General features: G+C 36.4%; 2 protein-coding genes across 2 annotated transcripts; both read right to left on the bottom strand.

Moving 5' to 3' along the window:
• Positions 1 to 292: 292 nt before the first annotated feature.
• On the bottom strand, positions 293 to 1,546 carry LOC141812789 (uncharacterized). Its single transcript, XM_074700777.1, has 5 exons — positions 1,393 to 1,546; positions 1,025 to 1,287; positions 867 to 960; positions 669 to 780; positions 293 to 569 (listed from the first exon to the last, which is right to left on the bottom strand). Exons 1-5 carry the CDS (start codon positions 1,544 to 1,546, stop codon positions 425 to 427), a joined length of 768 nt encoding a protein of 255 aa, XP_074556878.1. The 3' UTR covers positions 293 to 424.
• Positions 1,547 to 18,777: 17,231 nt separating this feature from the next.
• Positions 18,778 to 19,579, bottom strand: LOC141812624 (ethylene-responsive transcription factor ERF109-like). Its single transcript, XM_074700635.1, has one exon. The coding sequence runs from the start codon at positions 19,577 to 19,579 to the stop codon at positions 18,959 to 18,961; it is 621 nt and encodes a 206-aa protein (XP_074556736.1). The 3' UTR covers positions 18,778 to 18,958.
• Positions 19,580 to 24,747: the final 5,168 nt, after the last annotated feature.

Here is a 24,747-nt window from a genome sequence, read left to right on the forward strand (position 1 = left end):
AAATCCTTGCGTTCGAATAGCAAAGTATAAAGACTGGCAAAAAGAAAATATTCTAAACAATTTTCTTTCATATATAATATCCGTTTCCTCTTTTCTTGGATCTTAGTCGTTGGTATTTTATGTTTTATCGCATTTTTTTCTAGTCGATCCGTCGAGCAGCTGTAAAATGATTGCAAATAACTGTTATGGAATCTAACGGAAAGCACCCGGGTGGAATCTAAGGAAATCACCACATATATATGTCAGCTAATACAAATCATGTGCACCCGAAAGTGACACGATTCATCCCCCATAACCACACACTTCGCATTTTTCGTCACATCGAATCCTTTATTGCCCTCATAAATTCCCACGGGCCCAGCAATGATTGACACAGAGGTTAAGGAATCATACATATTCAATCTTGTCCTTTTACAGGTAATAATTAATGGAGAGGCATGTCGACGGACGGTCGCAGGTCGATCTCCTGCGTCCATGCGCCCTTCTTTTGCGTATGGATGTGCCAGTAAGTCTGCGCCAACGCATCAGGATCCACTAACGTTGGGCTCTGTTCTCCTCTCGATGATCGACTGCATGCACTTATAAGGAAAAAAGAAAAAAAATCAGTATATATATGTAATTGATGAAAGATTCGATATGGCGTAGAATCGTATCCAGTGCTGACCTACCCCGGAAAACCGATAACCCCGTCGATGACGACGTGCACGACGTGAATTCCAGAGGATTGGAATTCCCTGGCGAGGCACTGAGACAATCCCCTCAGAGCAAATTTACCGCAGCCTGCGACGTACGCCAGTGATTCAATGATAATTGGTTTTGGGGCACAAATTAAAGTAGCTATAGGGCAGGTTCGTGATTGATCTTACTTAGCTCACAGTGGCCTGCAAATCCGACAAGCGAGGCGGAAGATCCGGTGAAGATTATGGTGCCTCTGCCCCTCTCCACCATGCCGGGAATTACCTGATTGATTAGATTGATCAGCCAGCAATGAAAATGATGAATAAGTCGATCGTCGGGCACGTACATGTTGGGCGCAGTGGAAAGCTCCGACGGCGGAGACGGCGAGCGAGCGCTCGAAGGAGTGCAGGGTGACGGCGGCGAAGCTGGTGGCCGGGCTGGCGGCGGGCGGCTCGCAGGCATTGTAGACCAGCACTTCGACGAAGCCGAGGGAGAGAACGCCCTCGAAGGCCTCGCGGACCGACTTGGAGTCGGAGCAGTCCATGCGGATGGCGAACACCTGCGCCTTCGCCTCCAGGGCGATCTCCTCCGCCAGCCGCGATAGGTTACCTGAACAAATCAATTTCCATGATTCTAGCTATACGAAATCGATCGGAAAATAAAGAGCTAGATCAGAATCTATATATATAATTAATTAATCGATCGATGGCGTGCCGAGATCGCGGGCCAGGATGGCGACGGTGTAGCCTTCGTGGGCGAACTTGCAGGCGACGGAGCGGCCGAGCTTGGGGCCGACGCCGACGACGGCGGCGATGCCGCGGGGGGAGCTGGAGCATGACATGGACCGTAGGCCACTTGTCGTCGACATGCTTTAATGGAAAGAGAGAGAGAAAGAGAGAAAGAAAGAAAGATACAGCGTAATATAAGACGACGGAGCATATATATATATTAACGACCTCAAATGGATTTATATTGGTAAAATGTAAGAGATTTTTTGGGGGCATTTATCGTCTCTTCTTGGCTACTTTCGAAGGAGATTCCCGCCATCTGGTTAGATTTGGACAGCCGCGATCCATGTACGTGGCCCACACCTGTCCAGTCAAGTAAGACATTCCATCTGGTGATCTGGAGGATTTTTCGTCCTTTAATCTCATCTGTCAGATTTAGAAAATTATAATTCAACCGTCAGATCACACCCTTTTGATCAAGGATTATCATTCGTTTGCCTAATCAGCAGTCTAGTCATCTTTCTCTGCCCACGTCGATGTCACATAAATACTACCATGTCATCCGAGTGTCACGTCGGTACTGTCACGTCCTTTGGAACATAAATTTAAGTTTCTCAATGCTTATCACGATGATGCGTACGAAGTGCAAAGTGCACCAAACACTCATTGCATGCATGCATGTGTAGCGAGCCGCGAGCACCTGCTCGTTCGTGAGAAGAGAGCATATGGGTTTTGTGTTAACTTTATTAACACAGTAACATATATAAGGAAGAGAGGTTCATGGAATTTATCGATATGAGACTATTCCCCATACACTTCCTTCTATAACATTAATTAATAATTAATACTACTTTGAACTAACTTTAAGCAATTAATTTCTCATTCACCCTTAATCGATTTTAAACAAATTAATAATTTAAATCTATCTACGCAAAATATAGATTTCGATTTTGAAGTCAATTTCGATTTTCATCTATTGATGATATTCCAATTTTTCACAAAACCATATTAGTGCGTTAAGATCCAATATCCAACAAGTGTACGGTTGAAGGGAGATACTATATGAAACCAAACCTTTACGAGTAATATATTAAACCAAATCAATACACTGTATGTTTGCAGCTAACATAGTGATGATTTTTCTTCCACCCAGTCACATTCTGTAACATAATAAATAGCTCCTCACGAGATTAACCAATTTTAGCAAAAGTCATGATTTGTTCAATCAATTACCTCAGACCAACCCCAACAAAAAGGAGGAAGAAAAGAGAAGCAATAAATTTGGCAAATGATGTGTTTGCAGGTCATTAAATCCATGGTCCTGCCTGTGTACTAATGCAATAAATCAACTTGAGATTGAAATAATCAAATTAATAGAATAGTAGAAGCAGGACAGCAAACCAACCATGAAGTGGAAGTCATTCAATCATCCTACTAATTTGGGCTGGTTGATTGGTGGATCATCATATCCACGAATGGTTCCCTATATCCTCAATTTTATCTTCAAATTGTTAGAATATAATACATGAAATGATGATAGACGAGTGGCACATAATCAACCTTCGTTAAGCAACATCTTAGTGGTGCCAAAGCTTGCCTTGTTTCATGTTATCAAGGCAAAAACTCAATCTTATACTATTCCTTTGCTTTCTGAAGAAAGAATGAGATGCAAAATTATAGTCCTCTTGAAGTAACAGATTCCTAACAAGCAGATGTGAAACAGGTGTAGATCATCATTATTTTGCGTTAAATGACTATTAATGAGTAAAGTAATAAATTAAAAAGTATGTTCTTCATGCTAGACCCTAGAGGATACAAGAAGGTAATGAAACTAAATCTGGAGCAGCTGTAGCCATGTATCTCCTCATGTTCAGGTTGATTTAGGTAACCAGCATTTCACCATTGTGCAATGCTTGCTCCATGAAATATAACCACAGTAAAATATGAATCCAGAAGGATCCTATTGGCAGCAATTGAAGTTACGTCCAGAAGAACTGGTTCAGGAGAAAAATGGATTAAGAAATAAGTGATGGTTGGATCATAGCAACTGCATTGGCAACATTCTCTCGGTTGAGAATAATCTTGTAGTATGCTGTCTCATCAGGGCTGTTGTTGAGAACCTGCCTGAGGAAAAGAAATTACAAAGAATTTGCCTGAGGAAATTGTCTGGACTGCACAAATTGGGAACGCCTCAAATGGAATATAAACTGAGGAAATATTGATAAATGTGGAGACAAGCCAAAAGAGGATGGGATGTCTTGCTGGTAATCCTCAAATTTGGAACATAATCGGATCAGTGGCCGGTCAAGTCTTTCATATACAAGAAACCATACACAATTGTATTAACAACCCATCAAATGAAGAAGCGAGAAAGCAAACTGATAAGGTGACCATAAAGTAAGGCATCAAATTAATTTTGGTGACATACAATCTCTTTGAACTGTCGTATGTGAGAAAATGTATCACAGCATTATATTATTAATATAAACATTTGAAAGTACTTAAGAGAATCAAGATAGTAAAATTGGAAAAAGAAAATATATAAGAGAGTAACTGCAAAGGATGTACATTTCTTGAATACGATAAATATAAAGGATGCTCTCTATCTTTTTCAGCTTACAAGTTGAATGTTCCAGCTTAGTAATAAAATGATAATTACTGGAATGTTATAGATATTATTCAATCGAAAAGGACCTATTACATCTAGATAGATAAGAGCTGAAAAAAATACCTAATAGCTAAACAACCAAGGTGGGGACCACGCTATTAACTCTTTCATGCCCTTCAAAATAGAGCATAGATACCAATAAATTTCTGTCTTGCTGAAAGAATTCTTAAAAAAAGGCCTACAAAAGAATATGGAGTCCCACAAAATTTGCTGCTTCTAGCTTTCCTTTTTATCTTGTTGGCATTTTAAAAAGAAACATGTAGGAAGATGTAGAGTGTTGTGTGAGTTCAGATCTTCATGTTGGAGATCATGTATACACTGCAGACATAGTAATCAATGTGTAGACATGTTCTTTTTTTGTTTGCCTTTAAATATAGGCATCCAAGTTCAAGATCAGGGGTATGTGTTGTGGAAGCGCTGTTGGATTTTTTGGAGACAATGTCTTGTGAAAATCTCTCCAGAGGAAAAACATCCATTACTAAGAGGGATTTGGTTTGTGGAATAGTGAAGGGTCGTTCGAATCGTAACGTACTTCTGACGACAAGTACGAAGAATAAGATCGACAAGAAATCACTGAAAGTGTTTAATTGAAATTTATAGTATACAATTTATATTGTTCATGCATATCAAAGGTTAACAATGGTATCAAAGCCATATTTTGAATGCATGATTCTGTTTTGTGATTTTCTCATGATCAGTATGTTTAGGGCCAAACAGATTTGATATGCATGTTCGAATTATGTGTTGTTAGATTATTTTTTATATAATATGATTTTTGTATGTATAGATTTTTCAAATGATATGCATGGATTTTATTCTTATGGAAGAAATAAAAATATAACATTCATGCATGTAGTTCCTGAAGTAAAAGTATAGTATTTTTTCCCTTTCTTGAATTCTGTGTTCATGAAAATAAAAAGCATGCTTTTACTATATTTTTGTTAATGAGATAACACATTGATTTTGTGACCAGTAACTGTTCATGATTTTAATGATCTTCACATTGGTAAATCAATGCAATTTTTTTCACAAGAAAAAGTTATAAATAGCAAACATACTGTTCATGTGGCATCATGAACAGTGCAATTACTGTTCAGGCAAAAAAATTTAATGAACAATCCTCTTTATGAAAAAAGGGAATACTGGCATGAGCTGAATGCTATTGGGTGGTTCTGCTCGATAGATGCACTCGAGAATCGACAACTCAATCAGACTCGATCAGTCGAGTGTTGCTCAGTATTTTGATACTAAGGAGCACAACTGTTGAAAGGTTTGGCGTGATTGTTGAGTTCTGTTGAGTGGTTTCGGCACGAGGATGTCAAATGAGATTCGGGATGATAAAGTCGAGTCAGACTTGGACTCGGCTAACAACACTCAGGTTCTGATTTTAGAGTTGGCTAAATCCCACTCGGAATTGACACGAATAACTTGGACTTGGAATGTCAAGAAGGATATTCAATGAGCCGAGTGCAGACCTAACGTGCTGAGTAGTTGTTCGGAAGAGCAACTCGGACTCAAATTAAACAACTCGGACTCGGCTGACTTACAGAGTCGACATTGTCGGCAAATTGAGCGACTCGGGTATGACAAGTGGATACTCGGTTAATAGAACAACTCGGGTTTGCCAAGTGGGGATGCTGGCTGAGTCGTCTAAAATATGTCTACTCAGATTCAATTTCGACTTGAGGAGTATGTCTTCACTGGACTCGGGCAAACGAAGCGCAATGGTGCTCGGGGTGCTCAGGAGGAGTTGGTCACTACTCAAACCCACCCGGACCATTCGGGATCTGAATTCAATAGTTGATCGAACAGTCGACTAGAACTCATAAATAATGAGAAATTTTATTTTTCTTGATTATATATGTGTTGTGTGTTGGTTCTATACGTATTTTGAATTGGAATGAGTCAGTTTTGTTATTAGTTAGTTGGTTTTATATTGACTTTATTGATTTCAATTTTAGATGGCACGGACGATATGCACTATGATTCGTTGTAATGTGTTGCGAAATAAACTGAGAGAGATTATCGAGGAGATAATATATAATCCTACTTATGGAGTCAGAGAACACATTGAGAGATTTGATAAATTATTTTAGAGACTCGAACAACAGAATTTTTCTATCCTCGATAATTATCGGATCTAGGCTTTGGTTTGATCCCTACCGAAACACCTCAATGAAATAACACCATTTATGAGGCTATGAAGGGAGCATCATATATGTGGAGATAAAAAAAGAGATACTTCATCGTCTAGTCAATGTGGATAGTTATGGACCACCTCCCCAAGAGGATCCTGAAGAGATTAAAGTGGATCCAAAAGATGATCCAAATGTGGATTCAGAGAATCAAGAAGTTGGTCTGCTTGAGATTGTCCTAGCTTAGCCTAGAAAGATACGAATTATGTTGATTACTACTGCGCTAGTGTCTGTTCTAATAGAAGCAATAGTGATCTATCTAATTTCTTAGAGTTATTTATGTTATGAATTAACAGAGTATGTTATGTGTTAATAAACTTGTAAAAAAAAAGTGTTATGTGTTAACGGTCTTAAATTTAATGATGAATTCATTTAATAATTAGTTTATTTGATAGAATGTGTGTAATATAATCGATCAATGTTGGTTAGATTGGATCATACGAATAATGAGTGGAAACATAGTTATCACTTAATTTTGTATACCTAACTCAGATTTGCATTGAGTCAAAAAATTACATACATATGATTTATACTGAATAACTAAATAATGTATTTATTTATGGTAGATTATGACTACTAAAAATATCATAACTAAACTCAATAAAGGAAAGAAATTAAATGAGGACAATTAAAAAATATAGCATCTCAGAAAAAGGTAGATCTGCTACCTCAACGACTCCTCTAGAATCGGTCCCACGGATATGGAGGGAGGTTCATTCAAGTACATAGGTGTTAGACGCATAATGGGGTCGACTATGCAGGTCATCATCTCCTGGGGATCGACCCCTAACCATTACGCCAACAATACCATGCGTCCACCATCTGTGTTATGCCCTGGGGCGATATATGATATCTCAAGATACAATATATTCTTGAGGAACAAGAAGTTCTGGAAACTATCAATCAAGTTATGGAAGAATCTGTTGATGGTCTGACAATACCACACAACGTGATATTGATGTCTATAAAACATTAAAGAAAAATGACTCTAATGTTAAGGGTATATTGATCAGTTCAATGGTAAATGACTTAATTTATGAGTACGAGTCATTACCCTTTGCTCATGCTGTCTGGGTTACCCTTAGAGAAAAGTATAGTGGAGTAAGTCTTAATAAATTTCATCAGCTGACAATTAAGTTTGACAGTTACAAAAACTATTCGAATGTCTACATGGCCCAACATCTGAGGGAAATGACTAATATGATTTAGGATCTAAAGACTATTGGTCATGAGTTGATTGATAAACAACAAGTTCAGACAGTAATCTATTTCCCTTCTGATTCTTGGGAGACGATGAAACAGAATCTAACACACAGTGAAAATATCAAAACTTTTGCTGATATCTCATGTCATATTAAATTGAAGACGGAGATAATTAAATCCGTAAAGGTTTCTGGATAAACTTTTGTAACTGAAGGTTCTGTTAGAATATCTGGATCTGAGAATAAGAAGAAATGGTTCAAGAAGGGAAAGAGAAAAGAAACTAGTGCTGCTATTGTTGGGTTGGGCTCAAATAAGAAGCAATTCAAAGAGAATAAACATGAAAAGAAATCTAAAAGCAAACTGACTTGCTTTAACTGTGGTAAGAAGGGTCACTTCTTTCGAGAATGTATTAAGCCAAAAAAGGTATATCCATGTTTATCTTCTATTCATGAGCATTATGTTACTAGTACAGTGTTGTTAACTGATTCTTATCCTTTGTGGATTATAGATTCGGGAGCAACAAACCATGTAGCTCGTGAGCGAGCTACATTTGTGGAATACTATCAGGTATCAACTGGCAATAAATAGATATATGCAGAAAACAATGCAAGAATTGAAGTCAAAAGAATTAGCATTTGCAAACTCAACCTACATGGTAGGCATATCTTGCTTCTACATGATGTCCTTTATGCTTATGAGATTAGACAGAATTTAGTTTCTGTTAATTGTTTTCTTGGACTGGAATATTGTATTAACTTTTATAGCCGGTGTGTAAAACTTTGAATTGGCTCTATATTAATATGATATGATTTTTTAACGAATGGTTTCATTGTTCTTAATAGAGAACCAAATACTGATTATGCAATTGATGGTTGTTTTTCAAATATTATTTTTACTAGTGATGCTAAATATTAGTGATGAAGTTTGGCATGCTAGATTAGGATATATTGGACAAGAACGAATAAATAGATTAACTAAAGAGGGTCTACAAGGTACTCATGCTAAGATAAACTTATCTATATCCATGTTTATCTTCTATTCATGAGCATTATGTTACTAGTACAGTGTTGTTAACTGATTCTTATCCTTTGTGGATTATAGATTCGGGAGCAACAAACCATGTAGCTCGTGAGCGAGCTACATTTGTGGAATACTATCAGGTATCAACTGGCAATAAATAGATATATGCAGAAAACAATGCAAGAATTGAAGTCAAAAGAATTAGCATTTGCAAACTCAACCTACATGGTAGGCATATCTTGCTTCTACATGATGTCCTTTATGCTTATGAGATTAGACAGAATTTAGTTTCTGTTAATTGTTTTCTTGGACTGGGATATTGTATTAACTTTTATAGCCGGTGTGTAAAACTTTGAATTGACTCTATATTAATATGATATGATTTTTTAACGAATGGTTTCATTGTTCTTAATAGAGAACCAAATACTGATTATGCAATTGATGGTTGTTTTTCAAATATTATTTTTACTAGTGATGCTAAATATTAGTGATGAAGTTTGGCATGCTAGATTAGGATATATTGGACAAGAACGAATAAATAGATTAACTAAAGAGGGTCTACAAGGTACTCATGCTAAGATAAACTTATCTATGTGTGAGCATTGTCTTACTGGAAAATCAACTAGGAAATCATTTGATAAGGTTATTAGAACTGAATCACCATTGCAATTAATTCATTTGAATATTTATAGTCTGATGAATGTGAATGTGAGACATAGAGCTTCATATTTCATTACATTTATTGATGGTTTCATATATTATAGTCATGTGTATTTGATTTCTCATAAATATGAAGGATTAGAGTACTTCAAATAGTATATGAATGAAGTTGAGAATCAATTAGATCGTAAAGTTAAACCCTTATGCACTAACCATGGAGATGAATATTTGTCTAATCAGTTCAAAACAGTATATAATGATAAAGGGATTATTAGACAGCTAACGATTGCTGGAACTCCACAATAAAATAGGATTGCTGAAAGAAGAAATCGAACTTTTCTAGATATTGTTAGGTCTATGATGGCTGAAGCTAATTTATCAATTTTCTATTGGAGAGACGCATTATTAACAACTTATATACTTAATTGAGTGTCTTCTAAATTTATTCCCTCTACCCCATATGAACTCTGGTATGAACTCTAGATATATAGAAAATCATATTTGAGTAATCTGAGACCTAGCTTGGGGGTCAACTGCCTATGTTCATGATTATACTCACAAGTATAAAAAATTAGGACCTAGAGGTATGAAATGTATCTTTATAAGATATTCTAAGACCTCTAAAGGTTATATTTTTATTGGTGAGTAATAAGATGAAACCATCTCCGAATTAAAATTGAGAGATGTAACTTTTTTTGAAACTGAGTTTTCAACAAGAGGTGATATTGACAAAACTATTTTATTTTTTTAGGAGGATGATACTTTGTCAACAATAGAAGTATCACAAGGGATGCTTGAAGCTAATTAACCCAGTGTGAGTGATTTGTCAATTAATGAGATGATTTCTCAACAGTTCAATCTACGAAGAAATAGTCATAAGATTATTCCTCAGAAAAGGTTTGATATTGAAACTGAGGCATTAATGATTTTTCCAATTGACGATGTAGAATTTCAAACTGTTGCGGAAGCATTAAGATGCTCAATTAGAGAAAAATAGAAAGTTACAATGGATGAAGAGATGGAATCAATGAAAAAGAATCAAGTTTAAGAATTAATCGATCTTTCTCTAGGCCAAAAGGCTATTGGGAATAAATGGATTCTCAAAATTAAAAGAAAAATAGATGGATCGATTAATCGAGACAAAGCTCATTTAGTGACAATCAAACTACTATAACTTTTCCTAAGGATCTCAAATATCACAGCAATGATAAATATATAACTATAAAGTATAACTTTATAGAGTTCGTCTACGCTGAGCACCCATTCCTACGCACCCGTGAGCACCGACCGCCGACCTCCACGCGCTTCCGCCGTCCGTTCATCGCCGTCCGACCACCGATCACTGCCGGACCGGACCCGTTGGAACCGCAACTCGCCGGCGCACATTCCGGCATCGAATTCCGGCCGGATTGGGCCGGAATCCGGCCGAAACAAGGCAACAGTGCCTGGCGCCACTGTCGGCCGGCATTCGGCCGGATTCCGGCCAAATCACGGCCGGAGACCGGCCGCGGTCGACGCGCCGGCGCCGGGCGCGTCGACCGCGGCCGGTCTCCGGCCGTGATTTGGCCGGAATCCGGCCGATTTCGGCCGGAATCGGACAACAGTGTCTGTTGGCCGATTCCGGCCGAAATCCGGCCGGATTCCGGCCAAATCGCGGCCGGAATCCAGCCACCGCCGGACCGCCGGCGAGTTGCGGTTCCAACGGGCCCGGTCCGGCGGCCGACGGTGGTCGGACGGCGATGAACGAGCGGCGAGAAGCGGCGGAGGTCCGAGGAGAAATACTGTGCAAGGGACGGCTGAGATTGAACGCGCGATCGGATGAACGGTCGGGATTCCGGTGCTCACGGGTGCTCAGGACAACGGTGCTCAGGATAGCCGTTTCGTAACTTTATAAGGGATATAATTGATAAAAGAAAGATAATTCTTGAGTATATCTCTACACATGCTATACTTACAGATCCTTTTGCTAAGTCATTCACTAAAGAGTCATTTTAATAACATGTGAAGTTTTTGAGACTTCGAAGAATATAATATATTGTAAGATAATTAGATAATGTAAAATGATTATTTATGAAATATCATGATTTAATCAGTGGATATATCTTTCTTACATTTGGATAAAGTCTTGGTGAGCATGTTGGCAGGTTGAGATTGGTCCTCTCGTATATACAATCATCTCTATTTGTTAAGTATAAATAAAGATAAGACTATTACTTATGGGACAGCTGATGAAGTTATGAATGGAGACATACCTGTAAGTTAGGGTCGCCTTGATAGTTATATCAAGATGAGATCATTTGTGAATTAATAATGATCAGAGTAAATGTAGCCTACTAAACCTACAAGAAGCCTTATTAGAATTCATCAGTTGAATTCAAAATTAGACGTTATGAATATCTAGATCAAAATCTGTATAATGTTTGAGAATAATATGACTTTTTATTAGTAAAGAAAATAACATCGTAACATGTAATTCATACCATATGTGCAATAACGATAATAAAATTAGTAGGAGAATGGATACATGCTTCTCTATTATATGAGACCTTTGAGATTATAAATTAATTTAAGTTTTATCCTAAGTGACTATTTAGCTGTTTATTTGAAGGTTTAATCAGAGTCTACTACTTTAGCACGTATCATATTGATTATGTATGATTCGCACAAAAACTTTAAATAAGGTTCATATTGATTATCTTTGTAACAAATTATGCATGATTAATATCTGTGCTCCAACTTGAAAAAGAGTGTTAGTCATATATATAGCAATATATAACTGTTAGCTATATATAACCGTATATATCTATCAATTATGTTAATTGTTAATTAGCTTAATTAATTTTATAATGATAGATAGTTATCTAAGATAGATTTTTAATTTTGTATATAAATATGTTTCATCTTTCAATAAAATGAGTTGATTCTTTTCATCTCAAATAATACTTATCAACATAAGGAACAACAGAGAAAGGGTTCAGCATGGAGCAACATAGACGACATCTAAGAGGCGAGTAAGGCAGCACCGGAATATCAGGAATAGGTTTGAGAGGAGTGTACCTAGCAGCAACTGGTATCACGCCGACCAAAGCTTCCTGATTAGTGCCTGGGAATGTATTCCAGGTCATCGGCACGCCATCCTGTGTCTCTGGATCGAGGAACTCCGACATTATCCAGCTATTGTGAGATCAATACAGCAACTGCTGATGCTTAACTGCAAGCTCTAAATGGTTGTCATCCATTGAGTGGATTGAAGCCAAAAATGCTGCTAAACAACAGAAGAGAAGCATGAGTTGATGTATGCAGGTTGCAAAATGGGCCTCTTTGCCCCAATTAGATGATGGGCCTGACATGAATTATTATCAGGTGTGCAGGGTTTGGACAACCTAGTTTTTTTTTTATAAAATAAATAATAAAAAAAGAAGTTAAAAAAATCATTGTATGTATATTAATTCTTTAAAATATTTTTAAAATTTTAAGTTTTTATTTTTCTTATTTTTATATTATTTTAATGTACAAATAGGGTTCAGTCTGTGGGTTGTAGTGCTTGACTTAGGTTTATGTCACGCTCTTAATATATGATCAAATTGTAGTCAACTCAACCTGTGGGCTAATCATCTCGACCCAATTTAATCTTGGATCAAACTGAGTAAGGCTTATACATGCAAGCAAGTCATGTCAGATATATTTTTAAATTTTGAAGGATTTAGAGAAATTTTTAAAATTAAATTAATTGAAAATATTTTGATTAATTTTCTTGTAACTGAATGATAAATTAAAATCGACTTAAATTTTTCTCAACTATTATATCTAATGGCTAATATTAATCCAAAAGGATATAAATAAGTGGGTGAAACCTAAAATTATGAAACATGCTTTAGCTTATTTTCTCTCTCTCTCTCTCTTGATGGTCTAATTCTTAATTATTATTATTTTTGGTAATGTAGGTATTCAATTTTTCAAATCGACTAATTCTAAAGGTGGCTAGACCGGCCCCACAAAAATTTTTCATCAGTCACCAGTCACCAGAATAAATCCAGAAAATGTTCGCATTATTAAACATTGATAGCCAACATTTGCAGGTCGTTCCTAAATAATGAAAGTCATACTCCACCTTAGTACTCAATCATGATTCATAATATGACCGATCTATCAATGAGCCCACAAGCACATGGGTAATCATACTTCACGTTGCATTTCATGCATTTCCATCAAATAGAGAGCATAAGTGTGCTCCAGTCGAGGATTGACCCATGATACTTTGGAGATCCACCAAGTGTCTTTATCGCTACACCGTATAAGGGGGCCAAACATAGGTTTTGTTAAACTAGGGATTGATGTTTTAAATTATTTAATATTTGAATAATATTGAGGTAGACAATGTAGTGATGTAATTATATTATGGGCAATATGATTGAGTGAGATTAAGTTATGTCAAGTGGGTCAAGATTATCTTAGATATTTAATATTAGATAAAGTTCAAACGGGTTGAGATCCATTGACCATTTGGTAAAGAGGAAAATCCAATAGGAGTGATAATGAAAAATCTAATAAGGAGTTAGTAAGAGTGAAGTCTAACAAATGTTAACAACAAAGTCTAAGTGAGTCAAAATAGCTAAATATTTAGCAAGTGATGAAAGTCTGACCAGATAAACATTTAGTTGATTGGATGCTTTGCAAGTATTGAAAGTTTAGGTATGCCAAAATTGATTAAATGCTTGGCGAGTGATAAAAGTCTAGATAGGTCAAAGTTAATTTGATGGTTGATGAGTGAAAGATGTTTGAACAAGTCAAAGTTGATTGAATGTCAAACAAGTGTAAATCCTAAAAGAGTAGCCTTTAGAGATTTAGAAGTTCTAACGGGTCAAAATTAACCTAAAGCTGAGCAAGTGGAAAATCTTGGTGAGTCAATGTAGACCTAAAGTTGGACAAGTGAAAATCTTAGTGGATGAAGATGGATCTAAAACTAGTCAAGTGGAAGTCATAATATATGAAGGTTAACTAACACTAGGAAAAGAATGAAGCACTGAAGACGTAGTCTTTAAGCATATATGAAAGTCTTGGTAGGTTGATCCAAGGAATACTAGTAGGTGTAGGATTGGAAAGCACAATAGAGGGGGGTTGAATATCGCACATTTAAAAATAATCTTTTCTTTTTCGAAAACAAATCAGAGTGCAACGGAAATATAAAACACGAATTTAAGTGGATTTACTTAATTTACAGTCCAACGATTGTTACTTCAATGTATACAATTTTTTGAATCATTTTCGGATAGGCAATCAACTAATATTCTCCTTCTGAAAAATATTTCGAAGGCAAAGAAAATCTCATATAATTGAAGAGTATAATAACAATTTACTATCTCTCTAATGAAATACATAAACAAAGTTACCGACAACAATTGAATCAATTGAATGAAAATTTGGCGTAGGTTATTGAAAAGAGGTTTGTTGTCATAGACATGCAGAGCTTACTTGAACAACAAAATGATTGAAGTAATTAAGTGTCGTTTGTTGTGTTCTGAGCTCAACCGTTGAGATACTTTTATAACCTTTTATCGATTGATCAATCAATAACGGTCGACTATGAATGCGACATAGAAGACTTAAACAAGTCTATGTTGTAACAGCTAAGATTAAGTAGCTGTTATAACGTGATTGAAGAATTCAAGTTTGCATTGTAGCAGTTACGGTTATGTAGTTGCTACAATATCAAGTTAAATCCGTATTATAGGAGCTACAGTTCTGTAGTTGCTACAAGTCAAGTCTATATTATAGCAGCTACAGAACTGTAGCTGCTATAACGTGATTGAACAAGTAAAGTATGTGTTATAGTAGTTACGGAACCGTAGTTACTACAATGTGATTGAACAAGTCAAGTCTGTGTTGTAGTAGCTACAGTTACTACAACGTGATTAAACAAGTCAAGTTTGTGTTACAGCAGCTATGGAACCGTAGCTACTACAATGTAATTGAATAAGTCAAATCTGAGTTGTAGCAGCTACGGAACCATAACTACTACAATGTGATCAAACAATTCGAGTATGCATTGTAGCAACTATGGTTCCATAGCTGTTATAAGTCAAGTATATTTTATAGTAGCTACCAAACCGTAACTGCTACAACATGATTGAACAAGTCAAATTCACGTTGTAGTAGCTATAATTCCATAGTTGCTACAACGCAATTGAACAATTCAAGTTAGTGATATAGCAGTTACAGAATCATAGATACTACAACATGATTGAACAAGTCAAGAACTCCTTTGTAGCAGCTATAAAACTATAACTGCTACAACATCAAGTTCGCATTATAATAGCTACGGTTCCGTAGCTACTACAACTTCAAGTTTGTGTCATAGCAACTACGATTCAGTGGCTGCTACAACGTGATTGAACAAATCAAAACCCCTTTGTAATAGTTACGGTTCTGTAACTGCTATAACATCAAGTCTATGTTGTAGCAACTACGGTTAAGTAGTTGCTACAACAAACATGCATTTGATAATCTGAAAGTGTATTACTTGAAATTCTATAAAACTGTATAAATAATACTCTTTGAAACTAAAAATAATACTCATGTGAAACACCAATAATAAGTTGTTGGCTAAAATTTGATATAACCAAAACAATATTATAACAACAACATCAGCTTTCTTTCCATATTATCTGAATTCAGTTGATCTAAGAAACATCAAACTCTCAGCATAACACATCACAAAACAAGCATAATCTAACCTGCAAGATATAATTTTTTTAACTTTTAAGAATCTAATTGCAATCAAGAATATAAAACATAAACAAATATTTACGATTTAACTTTTGTTGGGTCATTTACTTGAATCTTATTCAACTCTTTTGACATAATAGATGCTAACCCTAGATGCAACTATCAAAGTATGACGAGTGCATACTCTTAAAAAATGATACCTACATATAAATGACATTAGTAATCAATACATATCAAAAATATTTTATAATAGAATACAGAACTGAATACTTGCATTTTTATGAAACATAGAAGTGTAATTTTCTGTAGCATCGAGAGAATTATAATGAATAAATTAACCTTCCTTGAGATCTATGACCGATAGATGTCACTGATCATCTTAATTATTAAGAGAATATAAGATATAACTAATGGTCTTATCTTCGTCAATTTTCATAGTTTGTTAAAATGCTTGAGTATACATCATTAAAACCAGATCCTCTGTAAAGAAAATATTTATCAGTGGAAGATATACAAGAAAAATTAACATTAATTTATTTAGTTAAATTTTAAAATAATGAAGAAAATTATCACTATTATTCATAGCTACTACATTTCTAGTAGCTACAAAATTATGTATGATATAACAACTTCTAAACATGTAGGTGGTTCTGGCAAGTTTTCACTATTAATAGTAAAATTTAACATTAAAATGCATTATCCTCAATACTGCATGTAAGTCATCAAAATAGTAATATCCTTGTTTTAACAATACACTTATTAAGACGAACAAATTACTGATCATTGTCTTAGCATTACATACTTATACAATTGTACTTCCAACTAACTCACTTTAATTGATTAAGCTTCAATAATGCATCTGCTACCACAACATCTTTATTATTCTTAAAATATATTTTTGCTTGTTGAACAAATACATAGACAAACATATCATTGAGGAATTAACAATAAAAGAATTAACTCTAGTCAACCTACTTTCAAGTCTTTGGATTTTTCATTGCCAATCTTAGCATAGCATGGATTTGATGAGATTGTGACAGAGTTGTTTGATTGGGACAGGACATTCTGGATCTTCATCCTTCCCTTTCTCTTTCCCTTAGTTGTCCCTTGTGCAAGCATAGATATTGTAGTCATTTGTTTATTATCAGTTCTCTTTCTTTTAGGTGCCTGCTCAAATTTAGTAGTGGGTAGTAGCCCAATACTCTTTTTAGCACACCTCTTTATCCTTGTATTTTTTTGGCGGATTAGACCCTATGCCCTCTTTATCCAGGGTAGGGGTTGCTCAGGGCTTTTCATCAACCTTGCTTTATAGTAAACTTTGGAGTTCTGTTATTTTATTTTGTTATTAACTATGATTCTATCTTTTACAGTTAATATTCTATCCTTTTCAATTATAGTCTTGTCCTTCTCAACAATGCTAGTTTCATAATTATTGGCACTCTTCTTTAGTAAATCAACAAGTTCCCTTAGTTTTGTCTCCTTCTCTTCAATCAACTCCTTCTTGGATGCAACCAAAATAACTACCTCTACAAGTTGTTCATCTTTTATTTTGCACAATTGAGATTCAACTTGCTCTTGAACATCCTCTACTATATGCTCCTAAACATCATTTGCAGCTTGATCCTAAATATCCTTTGCTTGCTCAGGAAAAGACACAGTAGTAAAGTTCTATACAATTTGATCATCAATTTACTCTATAGCAACTGCAAGGAAATCAATTGATAGTGGATATTCCTCTAAATCTCATGGAATTAAATCAACTTTTATTTTTGATGAAGGAGGTTGTCCAAGCATCTTCTTTATATTTTCTACACGTAAGGCTATCCACTTCCATCGGCATATTCTTGGAAGGTCATGGTTCTTGTATAACTCTATGAATCTTACATGTTCACACATCCAAGCCTATAAAACAATAAGAATAGTTATAAATTTTGAATAAATGGCATACGTCAATGTAGTTACAATAAAATTTAACACTTACAACAAGTAGTTGTACACATTCTTTCAGCATTGGAGTTTGATTTCCCTCAAGGCCCTCTCGCTTGGGCCTTTGTGAGAGCATCACACCAATAATCTCCATCTGTGGGGTCATATAGTCATAAACAATCTTACACTAATTATATTTACTTAAATTTTTAAAGTCATCTACACAATCATTTAGTGATAGTACTAGTAATCTAGATATACTACTAGTAGTAGAAAATAACATGTAAATAAAAAATATAAAATAAAAAGTCGACAAAACAGAAGATCAGAGTAAGAGATGGTTGTTTGATGAAATTGCTCAACTTGTTCTCTAGACTCTAGTTCCTTCTTCGAACAATCTTAATCTATAAAATGTTGAAGGTAGAGTAGGGTGGAGTCGACATCCAAATGCAAATGAACTTCATTATTACAGTTTGGAAGTCCTAGAATCAGTGCAACATCTTTTCTGATGAATCTAATCTTCTAATTTTGAAAGATGAAATACTTAGATTGATAGTCCCAATTATCAAATATATTATGTACAAGGTATTTATTTCCCTTGAAAATCTATCAAATTCAGTGTGAACTGTCAAGTAATCCATTAAATTATTTTTTAAAAAATGATATGTTACATAAAAAAATATAGTATAAAATTTAATATAACACACTTAACTATATCAATGTGAACTCCACTGTATAAATGTGGAATTTACTGTATAAAACATGTTAAATTTTATATTATATTTTTTTAAATGTAATGTATGATTGCTTTTTTTTTCCCTTCCATTGGCTGCCACATCAACGTACGAAGCAGACGGAATTTGTGGCCCCTGTTTCATAGTTTGCTTTCTAACAGAAGCAAAGTGGACAAGTGGGGCCCGCTTCAGTGACCAAAGCACAGCCGACCACCTGCGAGTCAAACACGGATTGAACACGTTCGATCAAATCCGCAGATTTATCACATAAAAGTAAAAAGTCGAGAAAGCATTCGACATCTGGAACACGATTTAAAAAACGACGCTCCAGATCTCTTCCTATACACGTCATCTTACGTAATTGTTCAAAGCGACAAGAATATAACCATGTATTTAGACATGGTCAACACACATTAATCGTCAACATGGATGCTCATCCAACGTCATCAGATCCTGCAGCCCCTCCCACAGGTCCACCGATTCCTGTCCCTGTCCCTGCTGCTGCTCGCCGTCAATTTGAGGGTGAGGCGACGACGTGAGGGTGCTGGACTGGCAGCTGGAGATCTCGTGGCCTCCGCAATGCTCGGCCGGGAAGGGGAAATTGAGCTTGGCCCGGGCGCCGCGGAACTCGATGGCCGCCGTGTCGTAGGCCCGAGCCGCCTCCTCCGCGGTATCGAACGTGCCCAGCCACTTGCGCACCGCCCTCCTCGGGTCCCGGATCTCCGCCGCCCACTTCCCCCACGGCCGCTGCCGCACGCCCCGGTATTTGTTCTTCTTCTTCCGCCGCCTCGCGCTGCTTTGGATCGCCGGCGGCGTGGCGGATCGAGATTCTTCTCCGAATAAGTGGCAGCCGAGGCATCCGCCAATGCCGCACGTCGAGCAGGCGGCGGAGGCAGAGGCTTGTGGGAGCTCGGACGGGTAGCCGGAGATGACGTGGACGAGGGCCCCGACCACGACGGAGTGCTCCTGCTGGCGGGAGAACGAGCAGTGTTCTTCGTCGGCGGTTTGGAGGCGGAGGCAGTCATCTTTGGTTGCTACCATCGAACTGAAGCTTCGGCGAGTGGTCGTGGAGCTAATCGCTGGGGACTGGGATGGATTTATAAAATAAATAAAGGGTGATTGCATATGGGACCCACACGGACAGAAGGCCTGGGCTGTTATCTATTAGATAACAACCCACAAGTGAGAACACATTTATCACGTGTCCAACCTGAGGACCTAGAAGCCACGTGTTTATTTTTAGGCGATACAACAGTATGGAGATTGGAGTGCAACTTTTAGCGGGAAGGATATGGAAGACGCAACGTCGATGGTCAATTAGATATTTAGATTGGTATCATTATCAATTTACTGTTATATAGTGGGCTCAAAGATCATTTAGTTTCTCACAATAAATGTGGTTTTATAGCTCAAAGATCATTTAGTTTCTCACAATAAATGTGGCTTTAGCACTAGATATGATTAGTAGTTTGGAATCCAAATCATTAATTATGGTAGTAATTAAAAATTATGGATTATAATTAGACTAAGTGTACAAATTTATAATTTGATTATAAAATCATAATTATTTCTATCAAAAAAGTCAGTCTAAATATTTCTTGATCATTAATTAATTACACCAAATAAAATAATTTATTTTCAATTTCGAAATCCTAATCAATGCGAATTTTGTTCCAATCTTATTTCGAATTATTTTTAACTCACAAGTCTATAAATAGCACTACAATCTTAATTTATTCGTTACATTCTTCTTTAATTAACTTATAGAGCCGTTCTACGTCACCATGCCAGCTAAGCGTAAGTCTTATAATGGAATTTCTTTCTCTTAGTACAATTTTTTATTCTAAAAATTCATCTAACTCAATTAGCATTGATGATATTTACAAGCTTGTAATGAATTTTTATCCTGAAGATTTCACTTCGGCAAAGATAGAATCCGCCACCCCAGCGGTCCTACACAGTCGGCCTCATGACTATCTATGAGGAGGTAAATCAAAAAGCTACAGTTGGCCACTACGGGAAGGACATTGTCTCGGCTTCGTCGAGATTTGACTCTTAGCTTGTCCACTTCAGCAAGTCTACTTTGCAGTAACCAACTCAACCATGCCCCGAAGGCTATCTTGAAGATTTCACTTTTCTGCAAAAAGTGAAGATTTCACAAATCAAGACATCGTTCACTATAGGGTTTTTGGGTTTAGGGGGTTTATGATTTTTGGGTTTAGGTTAATTAGATTTAGGGTTTGAGGATTTACGAGTTTAGGTTTTTATGGTTTAGTGATTTTTTAAGGATTAGGGGGTTTAGGGTTTTTGGTTTTAGGGGTTAGGGTTTAGGGTTTAAGGTTTAGGGTTTAGGGGGTTTAGGTTTTTTGGGTTTAGGGGGTTTATGATTTTTGGGTTTAGGTTAATTAGATTTAGGATTTGAGGATTTATGAGTTTAGGTTTTTATGGTTTAGTGATTTTTTAAGGTTTAGGGGGTTTAGGGTTTTTGGATTTAGGTTTAGGATTTATGATTTAGAGTTTAGAGTTTACAATTTTAACTTTAGAGTTTAGCAAGTAATTTAGGATTTACAAAGTTTAGGGAAAATTAACATATACAGGGAAATTAATTTTCCCTACAAACATCTTTGAGACTAAGTACATCAGTATATACTACATACTACAGCAACAACTATGATTTTAAAAAACATGCAATAGAATTTGTGCTAATGAAGCTTTGAGATGAATATTTATAAGACACAGATTACTATTGGACATTCTACTCTAGTAGCAGTAATTCCATAATAGAGTAATTAATCATGCACATTTATTTCAGAAGGTTCACATGATTCCAGTGAACGACAATGGAGTAAATGCACCAAGTAAAATGCTAGAGCAGGCAAGAGTCAAATATAGGCATGGAGTTTGTCAATACACCAGATGCCAAAGTGAACGATCATTGGAACACTTGAACTTTAATCTAGCTCTGCAGAATTTATGGAACAGAAAGCTGAACAAATTGAGGATTTATGATGGGAAAATACCGATTTAAAGGATGTATACTATAAAAAAACATCGAAATTTTTTTCGAAGAGAAATCAAAAGATGAAGCAATGAATCTATCTTGGTCTGAATCGTTAGTTCAAAATCAAGTGTAAAAGTTCTTTCTTCATAAGCAGTTGCTCGAAAGTAAAAAGGTGGTTGTTAGGATCTATAAAATGAATTTTTCTGTAATATCTTTCCGTGGAAAGGGGTAGTTATCTTCTTGGTGTTGAATTTTCCATTCTATTGGAGATCAAGTGCCTTGCTCAAGGAAAAATATAAGGTAACTGTGTTTGGCAAAAGTAGATGATCTAGCAGAGAGACCCTATCACACATGAAAAATAGGAAGTCGTGAAGATTACTTTTATGAAAATTTCAAACTTCAAGTGTAAATTCATCAATCAGAAACTTTAGAAATCATTTGTTTTACTGTCGTCATTGAAATCTCAACCCATGCCTCTGTTTCATGCATATCTCAACCTGTATCAGTTAATTAGCACATTGAAGTTGTAGGTATGCTTTTGGATTTTCAGGTCGCTTATAAAGTCTGAAATTTGCATATTTTTGATATGTTACAGTGTAATGCAAAGTAATATTAATTAATTAAAATACTACAGAAACTAACTATGCAGAACAGGTTTTCTATGCAAAACAGAGAAAAAAAGAAGAAGCAACCTTACGGAGGAATCTGGCGGCGAGGGAGACGGATCCGACGGCCAGGAGACAGATCCGGCGGCGAGGGAGACAGATCCGGCGGCCAGGAGAGAGATCCGGCGGCGAGGGAGACAGATCCGGCGGCCAGGAGAAATCCGACGGCGAGGGAGACAGATCCGACGGCCAGGAGAGAGATCCGGCGGTGAGGGAGACAGATCCGGCGGCCAGGAGAGAGATCCGGCGGCCAGGGAGAGAGATCCGGCGGCGAGGGAGAGAGATCGGCGAGAGAGAGATCCGGCGGTGAGGGAGAGAGATCCGGCGAGAGATCGGCGAGGGAGAGGTATCCGGCGAGAGATCGGGGAGAGAGGGCGAGCGAGGCGCTGTTCCGTGCGAGAGATCGGTGAGAGAGGGCGAGCGAGGCGCTGTTCGCGAGCGAGAAGAAAAGAGGAGACGGCTGTTCGCGAGCGAGAAGAAAAGAGGAGACGGGACCTAGGGTTTTAACTTAAGTTTTTTTGCGACGAATTTCTTTCGTCGCCAAATTGGCAACGAATACACTGTTCGTCGCCAAAATTCAGCAACATTTGTCTCCTGTATCTGTTTGGCAACGAATTAAATTTTTCGTCGCCATATTCGTCGCCAAATTTGGCGACGAAACAGGTATTCGTCGCCAAATTTGGCGACAAATTTTGTGTTCGTCGTCAATTTTACGACGAATAGGATAATCGTCGCCAAATTTGGCGACGAAAAAGGTATTCGTCGCCAATTTGGCGACGAATTTTGTGTTCGTCGCCAAATTTGGCGACGAATAGGATATTCATCGCCAAATTTGGCCGATACGATGATTTTTTTTACAACGGAAAAATCTTTCGTCGCCAATTAGCGATGAATAAATTATTCGTTGCAAATTTGCGACGAATTTAGCAACGAATTATTTTTTGTAACGAATTTGGCGACGAATATTTTGAGTTGCTAAATTGGCAACTAATAATTTTTTCATCGCAAATTTTGTTGCAGATTAGCGACGAAACTTTGGTTCATCCCAAAATTCGTTGCAGATTAGCGACGAAACTTTGGTTCGTCCCAAAATTCGTTGCTGATTGGCAACGAAAATAATTCATCCCAAAAATTCGTCGCAAAATCGGTTATTTTTTGTAGTGGTTGTTTTGTAGTATGAATTGGTACATTATTATAACTTGATGTGATGTAGAATTTGAAAGCGTCTATACTTGTTGAGTTGTGTCAGCAATTGATTGAGAGTGGACGGTCAATAATTTACGTTATATTGACTAGATTGATTTATCTTATTTTAACAGTATTTATTTTTACAACCACCACTCAATGAGTTTTTTCAATAATGAAGCATGTGAAAATGGTACTTCGCAATAACATGAAAGATGACTTTCTTGAAGATTGTTTGACACTCTATATTAAACGAGATTTAATTAAGAATATAAATGTAGATTCTATTATAGATAAATTTTATATTTTAAAATATCATAGAGCACAACAATATATATATATAATTATTTGATAATAATATATAATTTATTGCATTAAGTTCAAGCCTCTCAACTTTAATTTATGGATCCGTCCCTGGGAGCCACAACCAAAAAGACACATCAAGCTCAAATTTTGGTGAAATTTGTATGAAAAGAGGGTAATACCTTGTTTACTCAGGAGTGCAATAGATTGTACTAAACTTGAGATAACTTCCTCATAAGATGTGGATCAAAGAAAAATTAAAGTGAAAATATAATAACTAATTACTCAAAAGATGTGTAAATTAAAATTTATTACTTGTAGAATCTATCTATTACACTGATAAAGATCTTAAACTGCTTCAAATATATCAATCAAATGAATAGGTTACTTTTTTTCCTTCTAAAATTAGCTAAAAGTTTAATATAAAATACTAATTCTTCTTCATAAAGTTTATATTCTAAAATTTTTAAAAATTATCTCTTGCATTTTGGATACTACGATTTTTTTAAAGATAAATGCCATTAAAAATTTAGCAATTTAATAAACTTTATATCAAACTGTCATAAAACATGTACTATATTATTATCACAACTTATAAAATCCATAAAAATATTTATAGAAAATTATAGAAATTAAAATAGTATTTTATAAAATATCGTATTACAATAGTAAATCAAACTAATTTAATAAAAACACTGGCATTTGGATTTTTAAAATGCCATCAATAGAAAATTTGTTTAGTAAGCTTTTTCAGTTTTGTTGCGAAGATATCACTGCGAGGCTGAGTTAATGCGGGGAGGAACTGCGAGGTCCTCGTCGAGTATGGCTGACCGTCTTCGTTACATGGTGAGGTTCTTGAGCACCAAGCTCGGAGATCCTACTTTTAGTGAGGCTAATTCTTCGAGCACGGAGCCCGGAAGTCTTGTCTGTCGTAAAGTTAAGTCATCGAGCACGGAGCTCAGAGATTCAGCCTATCGTAAGGTTCAGTCATCGAGCGCGGAGCTCGAAGGTCCGGCCTGTCGTAAGACTAAGTCATCGAGCGCGGAGCTCGGAGG

This window comes from Curcuma longa, chromosome 19 (assembly GCF_044706935.1).
Source record: "Curcuma longa cultivar G26 ecotype Majalengka, Jawa Barat chromosome 19, ITB_CL_G26_1.1, whole genome shotgun sequence".
NCBI lineage: Eukaryota > Viridiplantae > Streptophyta > Magnoliopsida > Zingiberales > Zingiberaceae > Curcuma > Curcuma longa.

What these genes read in the sequence shown, in the direction of transcription:
- LOC141812624 (XM_074700635.1), bottom strand. Translation starts at nt 19,579, where the DNA reads ATGGTAGCAACCAAAGATGACTGCCTCCGCCTCCAAACCGCCGACGAA.
- LOC141812789 (XM_074700777.1), bottom strand. Translation starts at nt 1,546, where the DNA reads ATGTCGACGACAAGTGGCCTACGGTCCATGTCATGCTCCAGCTCCCCC. An exon ending in CATCCTGGCCCGCGATCTCG is followed by an intron (nt 1,288 to 1,392) that starts GCACGCCATCGA and finishes TGATTTGTTCAG; the next exon opens with GTAACCTATCGCGGCTGGCG. An exon ending in TGCAGGCCACTGTGAGCTAA is followed by an intron (nt 781 to 866) that starts GTAAGATCAATC and finishes CGTACGTCGCAG; the next exon opens with GCTGCGGTAAATTTGCTCTG.